Raw genomic sequence first — 17,779 nt, 5'->3', positions numbered from 1 at the left:
CGCACATGCGCAGATCCAGGTTAAACGTCAATCCTTTATAAATATGCATGAGAATATCGTGTTCTTTTCCTGACCAGTACTTTGTCAATACCGAATAAAATTTCATCGAATTTGCAAGAATGCTTCATTTTTGGTAGCTTATCATACTCCGAAAATTTTTGTTCGGTTTCAGCTCTGCAAAAATACTGTTTAACACGGCATACATATCTTAACAAAAAGTTATTATATGATCACATTGCAATATATTTAAGATACAAATTAGTAAACCTTTTTGAATTCAAACATTTAAAGCAGTCTAAATATAAACTATTTTTTAATCAATTCAGTGTCTGCTCATTGTTTTATTACCCCGTGAATGTTGTGTAATTTTTTGGAATTAAAAATTCAATGAGTTGCATCGATTTTTTGTGTCTGAGTCATTTAAATGCATTGTTCAGTCAATGCAAAATGCACACTTTAAACTTTAAAACGCCTTTAGATGACCAAAAATACAATGTACATTCAAATAGATCACAAAAACCTTAGTTTAAAACAGGGATTAACAGCACAGGAGTTGAATACACCGTTGGTATTTACGTCAAACCTGTACTAAGTAAGGCTTAATTTTTTTTTTTATAATTTCTTAATCTATTTTTTTTCATGATTATCAATTGACTCCTGATTTATAAATTTACCCAAGCAAAAATATGAATTATAATGGAACGTTTAAAATTCAATCTTTCTACAGGAATTTTGTTAAAAACCCAATGGACCCAGTGTTCAGTGCCCAGGATGTCCTGCGCTGTAACCTTTGTGAGACTCCTGTTCCCCCAATGTACTGTGACTTTTGTCATGTCAAACTCTGTAAGGCCTGTGAAGGGGAACATCTCTCTGATTTATCTAAAGAACATAAAGTGGTACCATACAAACAAAAGAGCACTAAACCTATTTGTCCCACCCATGCTGGAAAACTCTGTGAACTTCACTGTAAGGAGTGTGACATCCCAGTGTGTTCCTTTTGTGTATCAGACATACATAAGGGGCACACCTTCCTAGACATAATTAGAACAGAAGAAGATAGTTACACAATGAAGACACCAGAAGATGTATCCTGTTCTCCAGTCAAACCACTGCTTGATGAACCAGAACTGATCACAACCATTGATACTGGGTATAAGGAACTATATAGTGTTACCTGTCTCAGTGATGAAAAAATCTGGACATGTGGATTTGACAAAATCATGAAACTCTACAACCTCCAGGGGAAACTACGAAAGTCAATTCAAACCAAGTCAGGGAACACACCATATGACATAGCAGTGATAAAGAGTGGAGATCTAGTTTATACTGACCTTGATACAAGAACAGTGAACATAGTGAAAAATAAACAGATACAGGAAGTAATCAGACTACAGGGGTGGAAACCTAAATATGTCTGTAGTACCTCCTCTGGTGACCTCCTGGTTATCATGGTCGGTGATTATGAAGAACAAACAAAAGTTGTCCGTTACTCTGGCACAACAGTAAAACAAAGCATTCAGTTTGATAGTGAGGGTAACCCCCTGTATTCAACTAGTGTCTTCAGTAAATACGTCACTGAGAACAGGAACCTGGATATCTGTGTGGCTGACAATGGAGCCAGTGCAGTAGTGGTGGTTAATCAGGCAGGAAAACTCCGATTTACATACACTGGTCATCCCTATACTGACAAGGATTCATTTAGACCAGTTGGCATCACCACAGACAGCCAGAGTCACATCCTGACGGCAGACTATAACAACCACCGTATCCACATCCTGGATCAGGCTGGACATTTCCTCCATTACATTGATAACTGTGATTTACAGTATCCACGGGGTATATGTGTAGACTCCAGAGACAACCTCTTTGTGACTGAGCAGTTCAGTGGTCAAGTGAAGAAAATTAAATACATGTAAACAAATTGTTTTTAAACAAAAGGAATCAGAACATGATACATTTTAAACACCAATTTCAAAACAACAGCAATTGTCAATTAATTTCTTTTATATACACACAGTTACATGAAGAATGTACCATACGACATTAACATGATTAAAACCAAAATATATAGTTGTCGATTGTTGAGATAAACAATTTTGCTTCAGTAATGTATAACAAAATATTGACTGTTAAAGAGTTATCGATAGAAGACTTTTGGCCCCTCTCGGTCCTTAGTTTGAGTACCCAACACCTTTTTCTTCATTTTACCTTAAAGCTCTCAGGAATTTGAACACTTTTTGTTCAACAACTATTCAGAGATTCTTTTTCGTGTTCGAGTAATTTGCAAAAGAAATATTTAGGGGCCAGCCCTTCAACTCTTAGTAGGGACATTTAGCAAGAAATGAAAGGTTGCATATTGTTCAGAGCATTATTTTGAACATCTTTTGTTCAATATTACTTATCAAAATATTTCCCATTTTTGAGATTTAAAGCGTCAAAGATTTAGCATTTTGGCCCTTTGTGGCCCCTAATTATGTTTCATACGACATTCAAATCACACTATATAGTTTTAGGTTGAGATAAACAAAATATTGACTGTTACAGAGTTATCGAATAAAGACTTTTGGTCCCTCTCGGCCCCTAATGTGATGAGTAAGAACTTTTTTCTTGATATCAAATTAAAGATCCTGTCATTCTGTACAAATATTGCTCAATATGTTTTAACAAAATAATTATACTTTAAAAGATTTGATACAAAATGTCTCGAAAAATAACTCCTGGTTCCTAAATTTCGACCTCTACCGAGCTTCCATAATAGGCACTTCCGGAAAATTCGACAACCCATGTGCACAATGGAAACATGTCCTCCAACTTTGGTAAAAAGTTCAGCGCTCAAGCTTAAACGCAGAAGGATAAAACGTACGCTGAACTAGGACCTGAGCTCCGCTACAAAATGTAGTGTGTTGCATACGTAAAGTGACAATAGAATAAATCGTAATACTGTGAAGCCTTTAAAGTGTAAAACAAACAAATTTTAAAAAGGAATAACCATCTGATGGGTGTTAGAAAAGATAGAGGGGGTGGAGGGTGGGTGCTGAGCAACATTAACTGCAATTTTATGCGATATATGATATATAAGCGTTTAACATTTATGGATTACGTTAGGTGACCTGTGGTCTCCCCTATGATTTTATTCCATGTACCGTTATAGTACACATCAGTAGGGGACACCCTATGATTGTATTCCATGTAACGTTATAGTACACATCAGTTGGGGACAACAGTAAGGTGACCAGAGAACAAGTAATATTGTATATCAGTAGGGGGACCAGAGGTCACCTTATATTGTACATCAGTAGGGGGACATCAGTAGGGAGAGCAAAGGTCACCTTGTATAGATCTTGCACCACTATATTTAGTGTAAAGAGAGAGATTAATCTCAGAAGAAGTATACAACAAATTTGATTTTTTAGATGCACACATTTATTGGCCCAAGTTTCTTTTACATGAAAATAGACAACATATAAATTCAGGCGAATCCATCACAGTAATCTTTGATGAATGAGAAGCACCAGAGCTGTGCTTGTATTACAATCACTCACAACATCATAACCAGGCCAAGCTGGTCATAGGAAACAAATGTCACTTATAAATGTTCAAATTGTGTAATACATTGTGTAAATACTTTTTTCTAGGAGATTTTAATTTACAGTGAAACATGTCTTAATCTAGATGTTGTATATTCTGTAACAATATCTGTTAAACGTTTTCTGAAATTGTTTTATTTGAAATGTTTATCAGACATTTTCTCAGCACCAGCAATATCTAATTTTTTATTTAACATTAATGTTTATAATAAAGTTCTCTTCCTTCATGTATATATCATTTGGAGAATCTTTTTTTTTTCAAAATTAAGATTTTGATGACTGCAATTGCAAACAATTTATAATGGCAAAGTGGCCTTATTTTAATAAAAGAAAGTTATAAACCTATCAGATGGCTCCATATACATGTACATACATCTATCATTATCTGTATACAAGATCTATTAATTCTGTAATGAAAAAAATAACCCGTTTTCAAAATAGCATTTACCAAATAAAGGCTGTTCCCGAAAATAAAGCTAAAAATATTCAAATCCACCTAGCCTGCATAAATAAAAAAAATGCAAACAATATTGTGCAAAAAAAACTAAAAAAGATCACAACTTCAGACCAGCTGCTATTCAACATTACATAAGTTGTCAAGTAATCTATCACAATAAATGTGTATTTTCACTAATTTTTTTTTCTTTCAGTTCATCTGTATATTTATGTTCAGTGTGTTGTTTCTCTGGTTTCAGATTTCTGTTATTTCTGTATACTCGAGTGGTTCAATACAGTTTTGTATATATAATTAGTTGATACTCAAGGGTACATTTGTGAAATGTTTTTCATGTTCATGTTTTTTTAACGAATTTATTAGATCTTTTACCTACTACAAACAATCCAAAAGAAACCATCCACATGTACATTTCACAACAATTGAAATATTACAAATCTAAGTCTCAACTTTGCCTTCACCATTTCAAGTATTGTAATTTAAAGTGCACAAAATCATGTACATGTGTATACATATTATACACATTTCATACTTTTCTCTACTACATATGTTAGAAGATATAAAACTTTTCAGTTGTATTTGTAGAATTCTATACTTTGTATTCTTTCTCACGATATACATACAAACTATACCATTATGATACCTTTATGAGAAATATTCAACAAGTAAGTAATTTAATGGTGCTTACATATATTTCATTTTAACAACTGTTAAATGCATACAAATACTCAACATACAAGCAAACAATTTTACAAGACAAAAATTTGTAAGAAAAATTTCAACACACAAAAATTAGACTGACTACAAAATCTGAGGGAAAATAACCCTGTGTAGGTTTCCATTTCAACATCCTACTAAATACTCTTGTATAAAAATAGCTTTAAAAGAAAACATTTCTTTGTTGTGTAGATAAACTTCCACTCAATAAATAAAAATCTATTCTAGCTAAAACTATTGGTCCCCAGTTGTAATTATAAGCCTATCGTTCACCGTCTTACAACACCTAGCCGTTTTTTAAGAAACGCAGAGGAGACTTTGTTAGCGTTCTTGGTCAGAAGATCCCGACCGCCATTTTTGTTCCACTCGGTTTCAAAGTCCTTGCCGAGGATTTCTGCTCCTTTTTTACGAGTAAGTCCGGTCTCCTCTAAACTCAGCTCACACATCTGTAGATCATGAACTCCTGAAATATATAAAATAAAGTTTAAAGAGAAAATTTAAAAAATTCTGTTTGAGAGGAAGGTAAAAATAAACAATTGCAATATTCAGCAATATTAAATATTTATGAAGATATCCAACTCAGATCATTATTTACTAATTACAATGTCTTGAAAGTTGATTTTTTGTATACTTGACAGATAGGTAAAATTGTTTAAAATTTTTGGTCTTCCCATCTCACCAGCGACTAGCAGGAGTGGTTGTTTGTCTGGGTAAAGCTCCATCTGGCGAGCAATGTACTGACCATCAAAGTGGGCGTACCACTGACCATGTTTCTTGTGGGTGGGGTCGTCACGAAATTCATCGGCTGGGCGTGCAAACGGAATACGGAAAAATCTCTGCTGGTTCTCCACAGCTGGTTTGGTTTGTTGTGGTGCCACCTGTGGCTCATCAGCTGTAAAAGGAAGAATATTATAATGTTCCTATTCTTGTGTGTGTGTGGGGGGGAGGGGGGGGGGTATAGGTGAGTGTTAGTAGTGTGTAGAAAACCATTTATTTCTTCAAAGCTGCAAAATTAATATCAAATTGAAGCTTGGAAAGAATGTATTGATCAATTTACAAAATTAGTTTAACAAGAATAAAATTCCAAATCTACAGTGTAATACAATTTTTGTAATGTTTTTTCCTCTTTTTGACTCACCATTGGAGAGAACACTTTCTGGGGCCCTTTCGTCCTCTTTAGCCCCTGTTTTCTTCTTGTTCTTTTGTTTCCAGGAGTGGTACACTTTCAGTCGCCTGTGGAACTCTTCCCTGCAGGCATCTAACAACTCAATGTCTGCAATAAAGACAGAAGTGGTTTGAGGACTCATGCCACAAAAAAGGGTTTTTTTTTCATTGTTCAAAGTAAACATACCCATAAATACATTTCAAACAATGATTTTTTAACTTAAAATATTAACTGACCACACGATGTGTTGATGGCATCTCTGAGCTCTGCGTACTTCCACTTGGACAGATCGTATTTCTTCTGAAGAGCTGCTGCTCGTGACGCCCGAACTTCCTCGGATCTATAAATAGAAATGATAGCTCTCATAACAAATAATTCTGTGTGTGTGCAGCACAATGTTAAGCAAGATGCTGATCAGATCTGAGTGCAGGAAGCAGGGTATATCGATATAAAACGATGCAATGGAAAAGCTTGCATTTTGAATTTTCTATATTTATATTGAATCACTAAATTTCAGTTTTTTTAACAAGAATAATGTAAAATATATTTAGTAAAAATTATTTTATGCATGATTGTTTAATGAATTGATTGTAATCATTATGTTTAACATATTCTGCCTGGTATTCATAGCTGCAATAAACATAAAGAGCATTGACTTGTCTAGCATTGGGCTAAAAGGAAAAGAAATTGAGTGCTCGGTAACATTTTTGGCAACACATAGAAGAAAAATCATTTCATATATCAGAAAATCAATTAACAGTAGACTCAGCTTTCATATTTATAGAAATTCTTTTTTTAAATATTCTCTGATTATACATGTATCAATCAGCGGTATTTAAAATTCTGAACTAGATACAAAAAGATCTTACTTTCTACCATCATCAGTGCTGTATATGAAAAGTTAACATCATATATTACAAGTATACTAACATTGAATGGAAATCTTCAAAATAATGCTGAAAAGTAAGATTTCAAAATTTCTCAACACAACTTTAGAGCCATTAGATGAATACTGTGGTTTCATCAATTTTCATCGGCATCAATTTTCGTGGATTTTGTAAAACAGACATTTTCGAGGATACGTAATTTCGTGGACAAAAGCATTGCCTATACAAATGTATGTCCTATTTCGTAATTCAATGAACATTTGAATTCGTGGATCGGCTCAACAACGAAATCCACGAAAATTGGTGCCCAACGAATATTGATGAAACCACAGTACTACATATTGGTTCTGTCCTTCAACAAGCTGCTGTTAACATTGTTTGCAATATTACACAACCTGTTTCTGTCTTTGAAGTTTGAACACTAAGTTATATCTGACTACAAGTTCAAACTTGTTTTTGAGCCTTACTGATGGTCCTATATGTCTGTTGTCTTTGTCCGAACTCACTGTTTCTGTGACCTTACTCTCTGAGCTTACTTATGTGGTGAAGGAATTACAGCATACAGGGTTATTTTTGCTCTGTGTTATTTCGCCCTTTTGAACTTGTGAATAATTTTGCCCTTTGTAAAAATCGGCCATTCATAGTTCTGTTTAAGAAATTATGCTGTGTTCTTTGAATTTGCCTAAATTTTTAATTCGCCCTATCATGGAGTGGACGAAACATTTCCCTGTATACAGTATTACAATGCTATCAATGTCTGAGCTCACTATTTCTGTAAGCATACTCTATACTGTAGATCACTTAATTTTCGCGACTCCTTATTTTCGCGAGATAGTCATTTACTCTTGATTAGCGAGACAATATTTTCACGAATTATGGTTAATGCACAATATAATCCTAAAGAATACCACTATACGCGAGAAATAAGTTTTTGCAGGCACACAGTCTCGCGTAGTTACACCAAAATAAAGTTCTCGCGAATAAAAAGTGATTTACAGTATTTTCCACCTCACTTTGATCCTCTGTCTCTGAACTCACTGTTTTTGAGATTATTTCCCTTTAGTAAAGTTATAATTACTTTAGACTAATATTTGTGCTTAAGCTCCTTTTTTTCTGTGAGGTCTATAATCTTACCTCTGTAGAGTTGGTACCACCACATCTTCCACCCATTTCTTTGACCTCTTTAAGCTTACCTCTGTAGAGGATTTGCATGCTATCTATGTCTTTAAGCTGTTTATTCTGTGAAGCTTACCTCTGTAGAGGAGGTACCACCACATCTTCAACCTCGTTCTGATTCTCTGCCTCTTTCTCACTATATCTGTGAGTTCTCTGAGCTGTTTTATTAACTACGAGCTTACCTCTGTAGAGGAGGTACCACGACATCTTCCACCTCGTTCTGATCCTCAGACGCCAGACGTAGAGCCAGCTCTCTGTCACGTCTCTCTTGCTCAAGGATCTCCTGTCTGATTATCAACAATAGAGAGCAATTAGACAGTGAAGTCTTATCATTCAAATCAATCAATTATAAACTTGACTACATCATAGATAATGAGGTTGCCTCCTTATATAATATGGCCCACCTTCTCTTGTTCTCTTCTCTCTCCTTTGCTAACTGTTCTGCCATCAGGGCCTGAGATTAAACAATTTAAGATTGATATAAAGAATTTGCAAGAAAGTTTTCATAATATTTATAGCATGAGACATATACACGAAGTTAGTCAGAATATTTTTCACTGCAATGCACAATTTGTGTTTACATGTATCTGATTATTTTCTACTTTAGGATACTAACACCTGCATGTTATGAGACCAACTGGTCAGCAGTAACAAACTATAATAGATATTTTGTTTTCTAAATTGACTACCTTCTGTTTCTTTTCTTCTTCCTCTCTCTTCTTTCTTTCCTCTTCTTCCTTCTTACGTTTAGCCTCCATTTCTGCTTTTCTGGAATTCCATAGATAGAAATGTTAATTTTTATCAAATTGTAGAAATTTGTTCTACCATACCACATTGGTGCAAAATATTCTTTAAGAATAGAAAATTGCAACTTCTTAATACCATACTACTGCTTTTCTGGAAGGCAAAAACGATAATGCAAAACATTTCTGAATTTCCTAATTGTTCACATTAGTAGAACATAAGTTGTAGAAGCACTTAAACATCAAATACTGTAGACGTAGTTTTTTCCGCGGGGTCAAGTTAAAAACTTCTCCTTTACATTATACCAAAACTATGATACTTTTAAAACCCAGTGATTTAATTTAAACTGAGATCATAAGACACCTACAGCTTTCTTTCTTCTTCCTCCTGTTTCTTCCTTCTTTCTTCTTCTTCCTTTCGTTTCTTCTCTCTCTCCATTTCCTCCTACAAAGTGGAAAAAAGCAATGTAAAACAATAATGATACATTCAAACCATTTTCACATTTTGATACAACTCTATACATAGACCTAACTTTTGTGAGATACCTGTATCTTTCGGGGCCTCTTTTGTGCCTATATGATATTAAGAATTACCCTATGATATTAAGAGATACCTGTATTTTCCTGAGTCTCTCCTGTTCGGCCTTGATCTTCTCGTCCTCCAGTTTCTTCCTCAGATCTTGGAACGTCTGGTCCATCTGACTCAGAAGGTGGTTCATCGTCCTCTGCATCTCTTCAGGGGTGATGTTGGTTGTCTGAAATCATTAACACACATCAACTCACTCAACTAAATGTTGTCTGATAATCATTAACATTACACTGTACACACCTAAAGTTTATATTGTTAAAAAAATAATTTTTAGACAATGGCCACTTCAAGAAAACCTTAATTATAATAATCAATAGTCTCCTATTAAGGCATCTTTGTATACAAGAAATGTTTTGCTGTTCTCCCCTACAATTTGACACTTACCCTGATTTTATGGACAAAGTCCAGAAAGGCCTTTTCGATTTCCTTGGCCTGCTTGGTTGCCTTCTCTTTCTCCTTCTTTAGTTGACTGATGATCTCCTCCATCTGTGAGAGCTGAGCCTGGGACTGTCTAACCTGTACTATCATCTCATACCTGTGAAGTAACACTCAATTATACCTGACATATCCAAAATAAATCACAATAGATGAGATACGATGATGATGTTTTCTCTTGAATAATTGTTGAGAAAGGTGCCATTTTAGCCTCTTTTCCAGCACCATAACTTACTTGGGTTCTGAACCTCCTGACATCTCTATAATAACTTACTTGGCTCTGAACCTCCTGACATCTCTATAATAACTTACTTGGGTCTGAATCTCCTGACATCCCTCCACATTCTGACTGACTTCTGTAACGTGATGATCTGAGTTCTTCTCCACAGAATCTTGTTCTTCACTGAAAAATCAAAACCACACTCCCCCTTAACCAATATACATAGCAAAAGCAGCCACAATAAGACTTCCTTTGTCATATAGTGTTATATGCTTCGTTAGAAAAGTTTTATTTCATTTTCCCCTTGCATGAAAACAAACATGATCACGGAAAAATTGATAATTTGTCATGGTGTATAAATATGACCACTGAACTAATCAGAATGACAGAATTTAAAGTACTGTTCATGACTGACTTCTGACTTACATTTGATGACAGATAGGGCACACCACTGAGCTTTCTTCCAGCGAGAACACAGCAGCCACCGTTTGACCTTTTTCACTAACATGGCCAGATTTTCTGGGTCACTCTTCATAATCTGGTCAAACTCAGCAAATTTTCCAGGTCGGAAAAAGACTTTTGTGAGACCGAATTTGAATTCGTTTTCATTCAATCCTAAAGCTTTAAATAGGGCCTGAAAAAAAAAACAATCATTAAGGAATTGTGTCATAATATACAATAAGTCATGTACTGTTCTGAATCAATAGGCTGACACATACAAAAATAAAAAATATTTGAATCATTGGATCATTTTGTCCAAATGAGCTGGTGGGCAATCAAGGCATAGCATTCATACAAGTATAATTGCATAGCATTAAAAAACCTGTAATTCTAAATTTTTGCTTCTTTAAAACACTTTTGTGTACATACTTTACTTAAAAGTCTAGGGTCAAGGCGAGCTATATCATTGCATACATACTTTACAGAAAAGTCTAGGGTCCAGGCGAGCTATATCAGCAGGCATGTACTTTTTGTACATATTGTAGAGATCAGCAAACTGTGTACGAGAGGGGAACCCCTGCTGCATCAGCTCCAACACTGAACCCATACCTGTAATACATTGATAAATATTACAGAACAATTCTTCATGTTAAGGCAAGCAGTAGCTAATTAAGTTAAAATTTGCCTGTAATAAAAAAATGTAATTTTTTCTTCAAGACAAGAAAAAGAAGCTTACTTAATTGAAAAGTTTAAAAAAAAAATATTGCTTGTCTAGAAAAATGAGAAGTTGTCCTATAATTTCTTACCTGAGCATTCAAGCTGACTTAAAATCTGCCCTCCTTCAAACAGATGGTCAACCATCTTTACATTGGGTTTAATACATCTGATGAAATTTGTTCCCTAATTCAAAGAATAAACAAATGAATTTCAGGAGAAAGTCATCATATTAAACTCCATAAAGTGTAAAAGATTTAGGAGTTGCCTCCCATACACTGTAAACATATCGTATTTTTTATATAATATTTTGGAGTTGCCCCCTTTTTACCATAGACTCACCATATACCCTATAGATACAAGATTTTGGAGTTGCCTCCCTAACACCATTCACTCACCGTACTCTTGAGTTTCTCCATCAGGGTTTGTAGCTGAGATCTGAACTTGCTTCCCACGCTGATGAAGTTGAGTTTGCCAGAGGAGACCTGGATTCCCTCAAACATCGTCTTCAACATCTTATTAGAACTCGTCTGTATAAGGAACTCCAGTGAAGCGTGAAGGGCATCGTTGTTTTTCTCTATGAACAAATTCTGTAAAGAACAGAGCAACAAATTAATGAACAGCAAAATACAAAACCTGAACACAAAATCAGTACATAATTTCATAAACAATAATTGAAGCCTATTAGAAAATTTTTTTTTCAAATTCACTTTTGATGCCTTCAAGATCATTTTCATCTTTTAGACAGTCATATAAATATGAAATGCAATTCTAAATACAGAACAAAACTTTATCTTTAAACATAATACATACCGTGTGATAACAGACAGCTCCAGCAAAATGGCGGATCAGGAATCCCTCGTCATCTCTTACATCACGGTGGATTTTTAACTTGGACTTCCTGGGCAACTGAAAGGAACAAGTTTATACTGTCAAACCTTATTATCTAAAACTCTCAAAGGGACCAAAATTAAACTCTGAGATACCTGAGGAATCAAGATTATGAAGGTAGTAAGCATAAAAAATTAGCTGCCAATGAGACACATTTCTAGTGCAGCAAAACTCGTTTAGTACGAACACGGATATTGCAAATTCAAGGATATAACGAAGTCATCTTGGTTCCCCAGCTATATAAATTTAATGAATTTCTTATACGGTTATATCAAATAACGGATATAGTGAAGCAATTTCAGAGGTCCCAGTGACTTCATTATAACCAAGTGTTGCAGTATTCAAGATTAAAGTGTTTGAGATATGACATTTTAATTAGCTGTTTCATCTTTAATTAAGTAGTGTTCATGCTACGCATGTTATCAACTTTAAGACAGATCTAGAAATATGAAATGCTACAAGAACATACATGAAGTCTAATTGTAACTTGTTGACAGATACATAGAATGCTACATGAACTTACACTGAATCTGAAGTGTGAGTTGACAGACATGAACTTACACTGAATCTGAAGTGTGACTTGTTGACATGAACTTACAATAAGTCCAAAGTTTGACTTGTTACAAGAACTTACACTGAGTCTTAAGTGTGACTTGTTGACAAGCACACACAATGTTACATGAACTTACACTGAGTCTGAAGTGTGACTTATTGACATGAACTTACAATAAGTCCAAAGTGTGACTTGTTACAAGAACTTACACTAAGTCTTAAGTGGGACTTGTTGACAAACACACATAATGTTACATGAACTTACAGAGAATCTGAAGTGGGATTTGTTGACACGAACTTACACTGAGTCTGAACTGTGACTTGTTGACAGCCATGAACTTACACTGAATCTGAAGTATGACTTGTTGACATGAACTTACAATATGTCCGAAGTGTGACTTGTTACAAGAACTTACACTCAATCTGAAGTTAACTTGTTGACAAACACACACAATGTTACATGAACTTACACTGAGTCTGAAGTGTGACTTGTTGACATGAACTTACACTGAGTCTGAAGTGTGACTTGTTGACATGAACTTACACTGAGTCTGAAGTGGGACTTGTTGCGGTTGTGGACCTCCATTGTGAAGTGCTCTGGTTTGGGGGTTGGCAGTTTACTTTCCTCATCAAGGAGATCAAAAATACCATTGGCCTTTGTCTCTATCAAGTCTTTTTAAGCAAAAGAAAACAAAATATATGTATAAGATTTTTTATGCCAAACTGATCAAGATCATTATCCAGTGCATGGGGCTTTGGCTGCAATCAAGGAATTTATTTTCAAAAGAAATTAATGAAATCTTCATTAGCTAAAATACTTTTTTCAATTCCTCCTTTTTTGTCAAATGATGATGGTTTCATATACAAGTTCATTTTACTGACTAGTATAAATATTTGTAATATAATTCCTATTATAACTTATTAATAACTATACCTATACAGTCCTGGTTGTCTGTCCATGTGATTTTCTTGACATTTAGACCTTCCTTCTCATAAAGAACTTGTTCCTAGAAAAACATATTTCAATTCAACATAAATTTTAGAACAGTTAGACACATCAAAGTAGGACCATTCACTCAATACATGTACACCTTGATCTCAATTATACATGGTGTTTCTCATTTCTTGATTGATTGTAAGCATTTTTTTCTTATGTCCCATTCCAGTATTTTTAATCATATAGAGCCATCTTGTAAACTTAGAGAAGGACATTCATTTCTGGTGATAATATTTGTCAACTTGAAGAGGGAACACTCTTTTACAATGTTTATTTTATACATCAAATCTAAACTTTCAGTGAATGCAGCTGATAATTGGGTGATATTAATTTAGAGGTGAAATCTTCTAGTAACTTAAGCAATAACAAAGCTGCAATGTTTTACATGCAAAAGGCTACATGTACTTAGAAAAATCTTTATATTTTTGCAAAATTTTTATATTTTTACAAGAATTCATGCATGAATCAATGTGTTCATGCATGAATCTGCAATATTTCCTTTTTATTTTATTCTGAGGAAGGGGAGAGAAAGGAGTCCAAATGCGTCCAACCTTTGATATAATATAGTTTTTTTAATTTACAAAAAGGCAAGTTTCTAATTTTCTTCACTTTATATGTTAAAATCCCCATACATTTAACAAAGATTGCATAATTCAAAAAGAATCAAAAGTCAACATTTTTGCACATCTTACTCAGGAAATTAAATATCTTAGACTTAGCCAAGGGGAATTTAAAGGAAGGGAGGCTTAATACCCCCTTGACCATCTCAGAGTCTTAAGATTCATACATTGTTTTCAATTGTGAAAAAGAATGATATACATACAAAAGCATGATTTATTAAAATTGTATACTTCTTTTTGTAAAAATTTGGTTGTTGAATTTTTGTTATAATGTATGAAAATAAGCATAAAAAGGTGTGTCTCATATGGACATTTTAAATAGCTTATGAATTTTTTCATTAAATAACTGCTATTGAAAAAGAAAAATGCAACAAAATTTTTGCTACCTTTATGTGGAGTGTGTCATGAAAGCTGAAGTTTTGAAAGTACACTTTCAGCCAAAAGTTATTTAAAAAGAAATAAATAATCAAATGAATTCACTGTCTACATTCAGTTAGAATTATGATAACAAATATGAAGGAGTTATTATACCTCTTTAAGAATCCTCTCATTGAAGAATTGCTGAAGTTTTTCATTACAGTAGTTGATACAGAACTGCTCAAAGCTGTTTACTTGGAAATACTCTAGAAAACACAACATCATTTCTAATTCACTAGTATGTCAACACAAAAAAGTTAGAAATTTTCTTTTCAAATTAAACCCCTTTCAATTACTTAGTATATAATTATTTAATTCCTATTTTACTCATTAGTATTTTTCTTGCAGATTTTGACATAAAACATTTCAAAATCTAATTACTCTAAATACAGATCAAAGTGGAGATCATTTATTAGTATATTTTGTCAAAATAATTTGATAATATCTGAATTTCTTAAAATAAAGTTTTAACCATTTTTCATGTCAGTTCTAATAGATTTCCTTACCGAACCCAGCAATGTCCAACAGGCCTATGTAGCTAACAGTGGATGAGAATGGAATAGCTTTGTTGACACTGGCCACAATGTAATCAAACAGTCGACTGTAGATGGATTTAGCGAGGGCATCTCGAGCACTCGCAGCTTCCCCAGACTTTAGTGGAACTCTGGAAATAATCAAACAATCATCTAAAGCATAAGACATGATTACATAATTATGCATAATAAGACGTGAATACCTTGAAACGTCTCAAGCCATATTTCGTATAAGTTCCTAAAGCTCTCTCCTATCAGCTTGATAACAAAGTGTTGTAATCATGAATATTTTTGCCCCTTATGATGTGACATCATGTTCAGCCAATAACAATATTGAAATCAACAATTGACATCAGTAAACAAAAAATATGTTAAACAGTGACTGGGTAAAGAAAGGTTGTGTCAAAGTTCATTTCTTGACTATGCTTTTCTCACATTGGTCAATATTTTAATGAGGTATAAAAGTATTCTCTTCAACCACAGCTGGAATGGGAGAGAATCATACATTTTGGTTGTGGTTTGCGACAATGATACTTTATACAATATAACAAAACTTTTGTTTGGGTACTATAATTTTTTCACCTCTTAAGGGACTCCAACTCTCAGCCAGGAAGGACAACTCTTTAATTTATCTAATTTAATTCAAAAAGCCTTAAATGAAGCTTGAAATTATATTTTTCTAGGGGGTTCAGGTAACCCGACTTTGCTATGTAATTGTGCCATTTAAACGCAATTTATTGGTGTTTATAAACGTGAATTTTGCATTATTATTTATAATTTATCTAGAAATTAAATATAATGATTTTTTCTACATTGTTTTAACTTTCGTATGATGTGTGTTTTATGTCATTCTGAAAAGTTTGTATTAAAAAATTACCGGGTCGAAGTTGTGCTAAAATTGGATACAGGGTTTTCCCTTTTATACATGGCACTGTAATTTTGTCTCCGCGACGTTGATAGCGTCATTTTGATTGGATTTCCGGGAGGCGATTTTTAAGGAATTAACGAAATTGACCTATCATAGGAAAGCTTACATTTTGAAGATTAACATTGTTATTGTTGCATCTTGATGCAATGTGCAGAAGTTTATGTATGTTCGTTTCAAAGGAAAGAGGTCAATTTTACTACGGTAAGTAATCGAAATATTTTTATGCAACATACACTATTAGAAAGCTGAGAAAATTTCCTATCACAATATTGTGGTTCTGTAATCATCTCGGAAAATAATTCACCCGGATTTCATTCAAAAGACGTCAACCCGATGCAACTTTTGAACAGTTTCTAAGTACCTTTAAATTCATGCACACTTTTGTATCGTAAAACGTGAGATTAAATAATTTTAGACATTGGAAAAAAAAATCTATGAAAACTGTGATTATTTCCTACTATATAACATATACAGGGACCTATATATATGCTAGTTAACGATCCCTGATATAAAATTAATGTACAAATTTGATTCTGCAGCCTGGATTTCCTCTGAATTTTGAAATACTGTCTGTATAATAAATGAATAACCCGAAGTTCAAATGTGATAAAAGAAAATATTTCTTCATTGTTTTACTTATAACTATGAAATATTTATAATTTTGTTTGTGAACATGATACTTTGTGGTTTAATTTTTTTTCAGTGAGTATATACAGTTAGACTTCGGGAAAGTGCTAGAATCATTCCATATCATGATTATGGTACCCGCCTGCGGCCGGTAGTAGCAGAAGTCTGAGAGAAATTAACACTCAACTTTTCAAGGAAGCATGGATAATATATACAATGATTGATTGAAACCGAAATTTGATATCATGTATTTTAAAGATCTATGTTAATTTAAAAATAAAGTTGTGAATTAATTGTAGTAAATTCTTTTTTCCCATTTTTTGCCATTTTCATAATATTGACATCTTTCTTCTTTGCAATGTCAAGACAGAACTCTTAACTTTTAGTGACCATATTTTATTACGATCCTTATTTTAATAAATCTTTTAAAAGTAATAAATTGTAAATAATTCATAAAATTTCATTATTTATTCTTAACTCACCTGATTTTGAAAGTATGTTTTTAATAAGACTGTATCGACCATTTTTACTATTGGCGGCCATATTGGATATTTTGCCGCCATCTTGGATATTTTTTAGCTGACATGAAAACAGAAAATTAGGGCTTGCATAGACCTTTCCGAAAATATATAGTTTGCCCTACTTCTAGATAAAATTAGACACTATCCTTTAAAAAATACCTAGATTTAACGGGTTTTTCTTTCTTTTATTGTGCCATCATTTAGTACTCGTATGTATAGAAATTTTCTTACATAAAATAGCAGTACTCACAACATTGATAATTTCATAACTTCTGTTCTACTTGGAATTTTTTCACCAAGTAAAGTTTTTTATATTTCTAAATGTGTCCATGTTTGTTCTAGAATATATTTAATTGAAAATATTTTACCGAAAATTTATTCCTGAACCCCCTAATTTTTCAGACAATAATTTTCATCATATGCCTCTCAATGTGCTTCAAGGTTCTTTGCAAAGCTCCATGAAATCACTTCTAATTTCATATCATTTTAAATAAATAAACATTGGTATATTAAAATGCTTTCATGCTATAAAATTTCTACTTTTAATCAGACCTTTCTGAGAAAT

The 17,779-nt window shown here is 33.5% G+C and overlaps 2 protein-coding genes across 8 annotated transcripts in view; one reads left to right on the top strand and one right to left on the bottom strand.

Annotated features, from left to right (window-relative positions):
* Positions 1-1,046: 1,046 nt before the first annotated feature.
* LOC134261477 (uncharacterized) lies at positions 1,047-1,916 on the top strand. The gene has a single exon (XM_062743917.1). It carries the CDS (start codon positions 1,068-1,070, stop codon positions 1,914-1,916), a length of 849 nt encoding a protein of 282 aa, XP_062599901.1. The 5' UTR covers positions 1,047-1,067.
* A 1,495-nt stretch (positions 1,917-3,411) lies between these two features.
* Positions 3,412-17,779, bottom strand: part of LOC134261475 (unconventional myosin-VI-like) — a 36,871-nt gene continuing 22,503 nt past the window's right edge. For 3 of the 7 annotated variants that reach the window (XM_062743908.1, XM_062743910.1, XM_062743914.1), the window contains 21 exons: positions 15,112-15,269; positions 14,720-14,811; positions 13,506-13,578; positions 13,116-13,243; positions 11,942-12,037; positions 11,527-11,718; positions 11,221-11,314; positions 10,893-11,023; positions 10,400-10,607; positions 10,066-10,156; positions 9,703-9,853; positions 9,344-9,484; positions 9,098-9,174; positions 8,676-8,754; positions 8,391-8,440; positions 8,169-8,273; positions 6,793-6,810; positions 6,160-6,263; positions 5,897-6,031; positions 5,438-5,650; positions 3,412-5,221 (listed from right to left, as the gene is read on the bottom strand). In XM_062743908.1, the coding sequence (XP_062599892.1) occupies positions 5,028-5,221; positions 5,438-5,650; positions 5,897-6,031; positions 6,160-6,263; positions 6,793-6,810; positions 8,169-8,273; positions 8,391-8,440; positions 8,676-8,754; positions 9,098-9,174; positions 9,344-9,484; positions 9,703-9,853; positions 10,066-10,156; positions 10,400-10,607; positions 10,893-11,023; positions 11,221-11,314; positions 11,527-11,718; positions 11,942-12,037; positions 13,116-13,243; positions 13,506-13,578; positions 14,720-14,811; positions 15,112-15,269 (2,530 nt within the window). In that variant the 3' untranslated portion in view covers positions 3,412-5,027. Of the gene's footprint in view, positions 5,222-5,437; positions 5,651-5,896; positions 6,032-6,159; positions 6,264-6,792; positions 6,811-8,062; positions 8,095-8,168; positions 8,274-8,390; positions 8,441-8,675; positions 8,755-9,097; positions 9,175-9,343; positions 9,485-9,702; positions 9,854-10,065; positions 10,157-10,399; positions 10,608-10,892; positions 11,024-11,220; positions 11,315-11,526; positions 11,719-11,941; positions 12,038-13,115; positions 13,244-13,505; positions 13,579-14,719; positions 14,812-15,111; positions 15,270-17,779 lie in introns of all 7 variants that reach the window. The other 4 variants (XM_062743911.1, XM_062743915.1, XM_062743909.1 and 1 more) reach the window with 3 other exon arrangements.

This window comes from Saccostrea cucullata, unplaced genomic scaffold, assembly GCF_032062105.1.
Source record: "Saccostrea cucullata isolate Sc308-1 unplaced genomic scaffold, CSIRO_AGI_Scuc_v1 ctg2616, whole genome shotgun sequence".
Classification (NCBI taxonomy): Eukaryota; Metazoa; Mollusca; class Bivalvia; order Ostreida; family Ostreidae; genus Saccostrea; species Saccostrea cuccullata.
The sequence above is the reverse complement of the archived record's forward strand: the minus strand, read 5'-3'. Positions and strand labels throughout refer to the sequence as shown.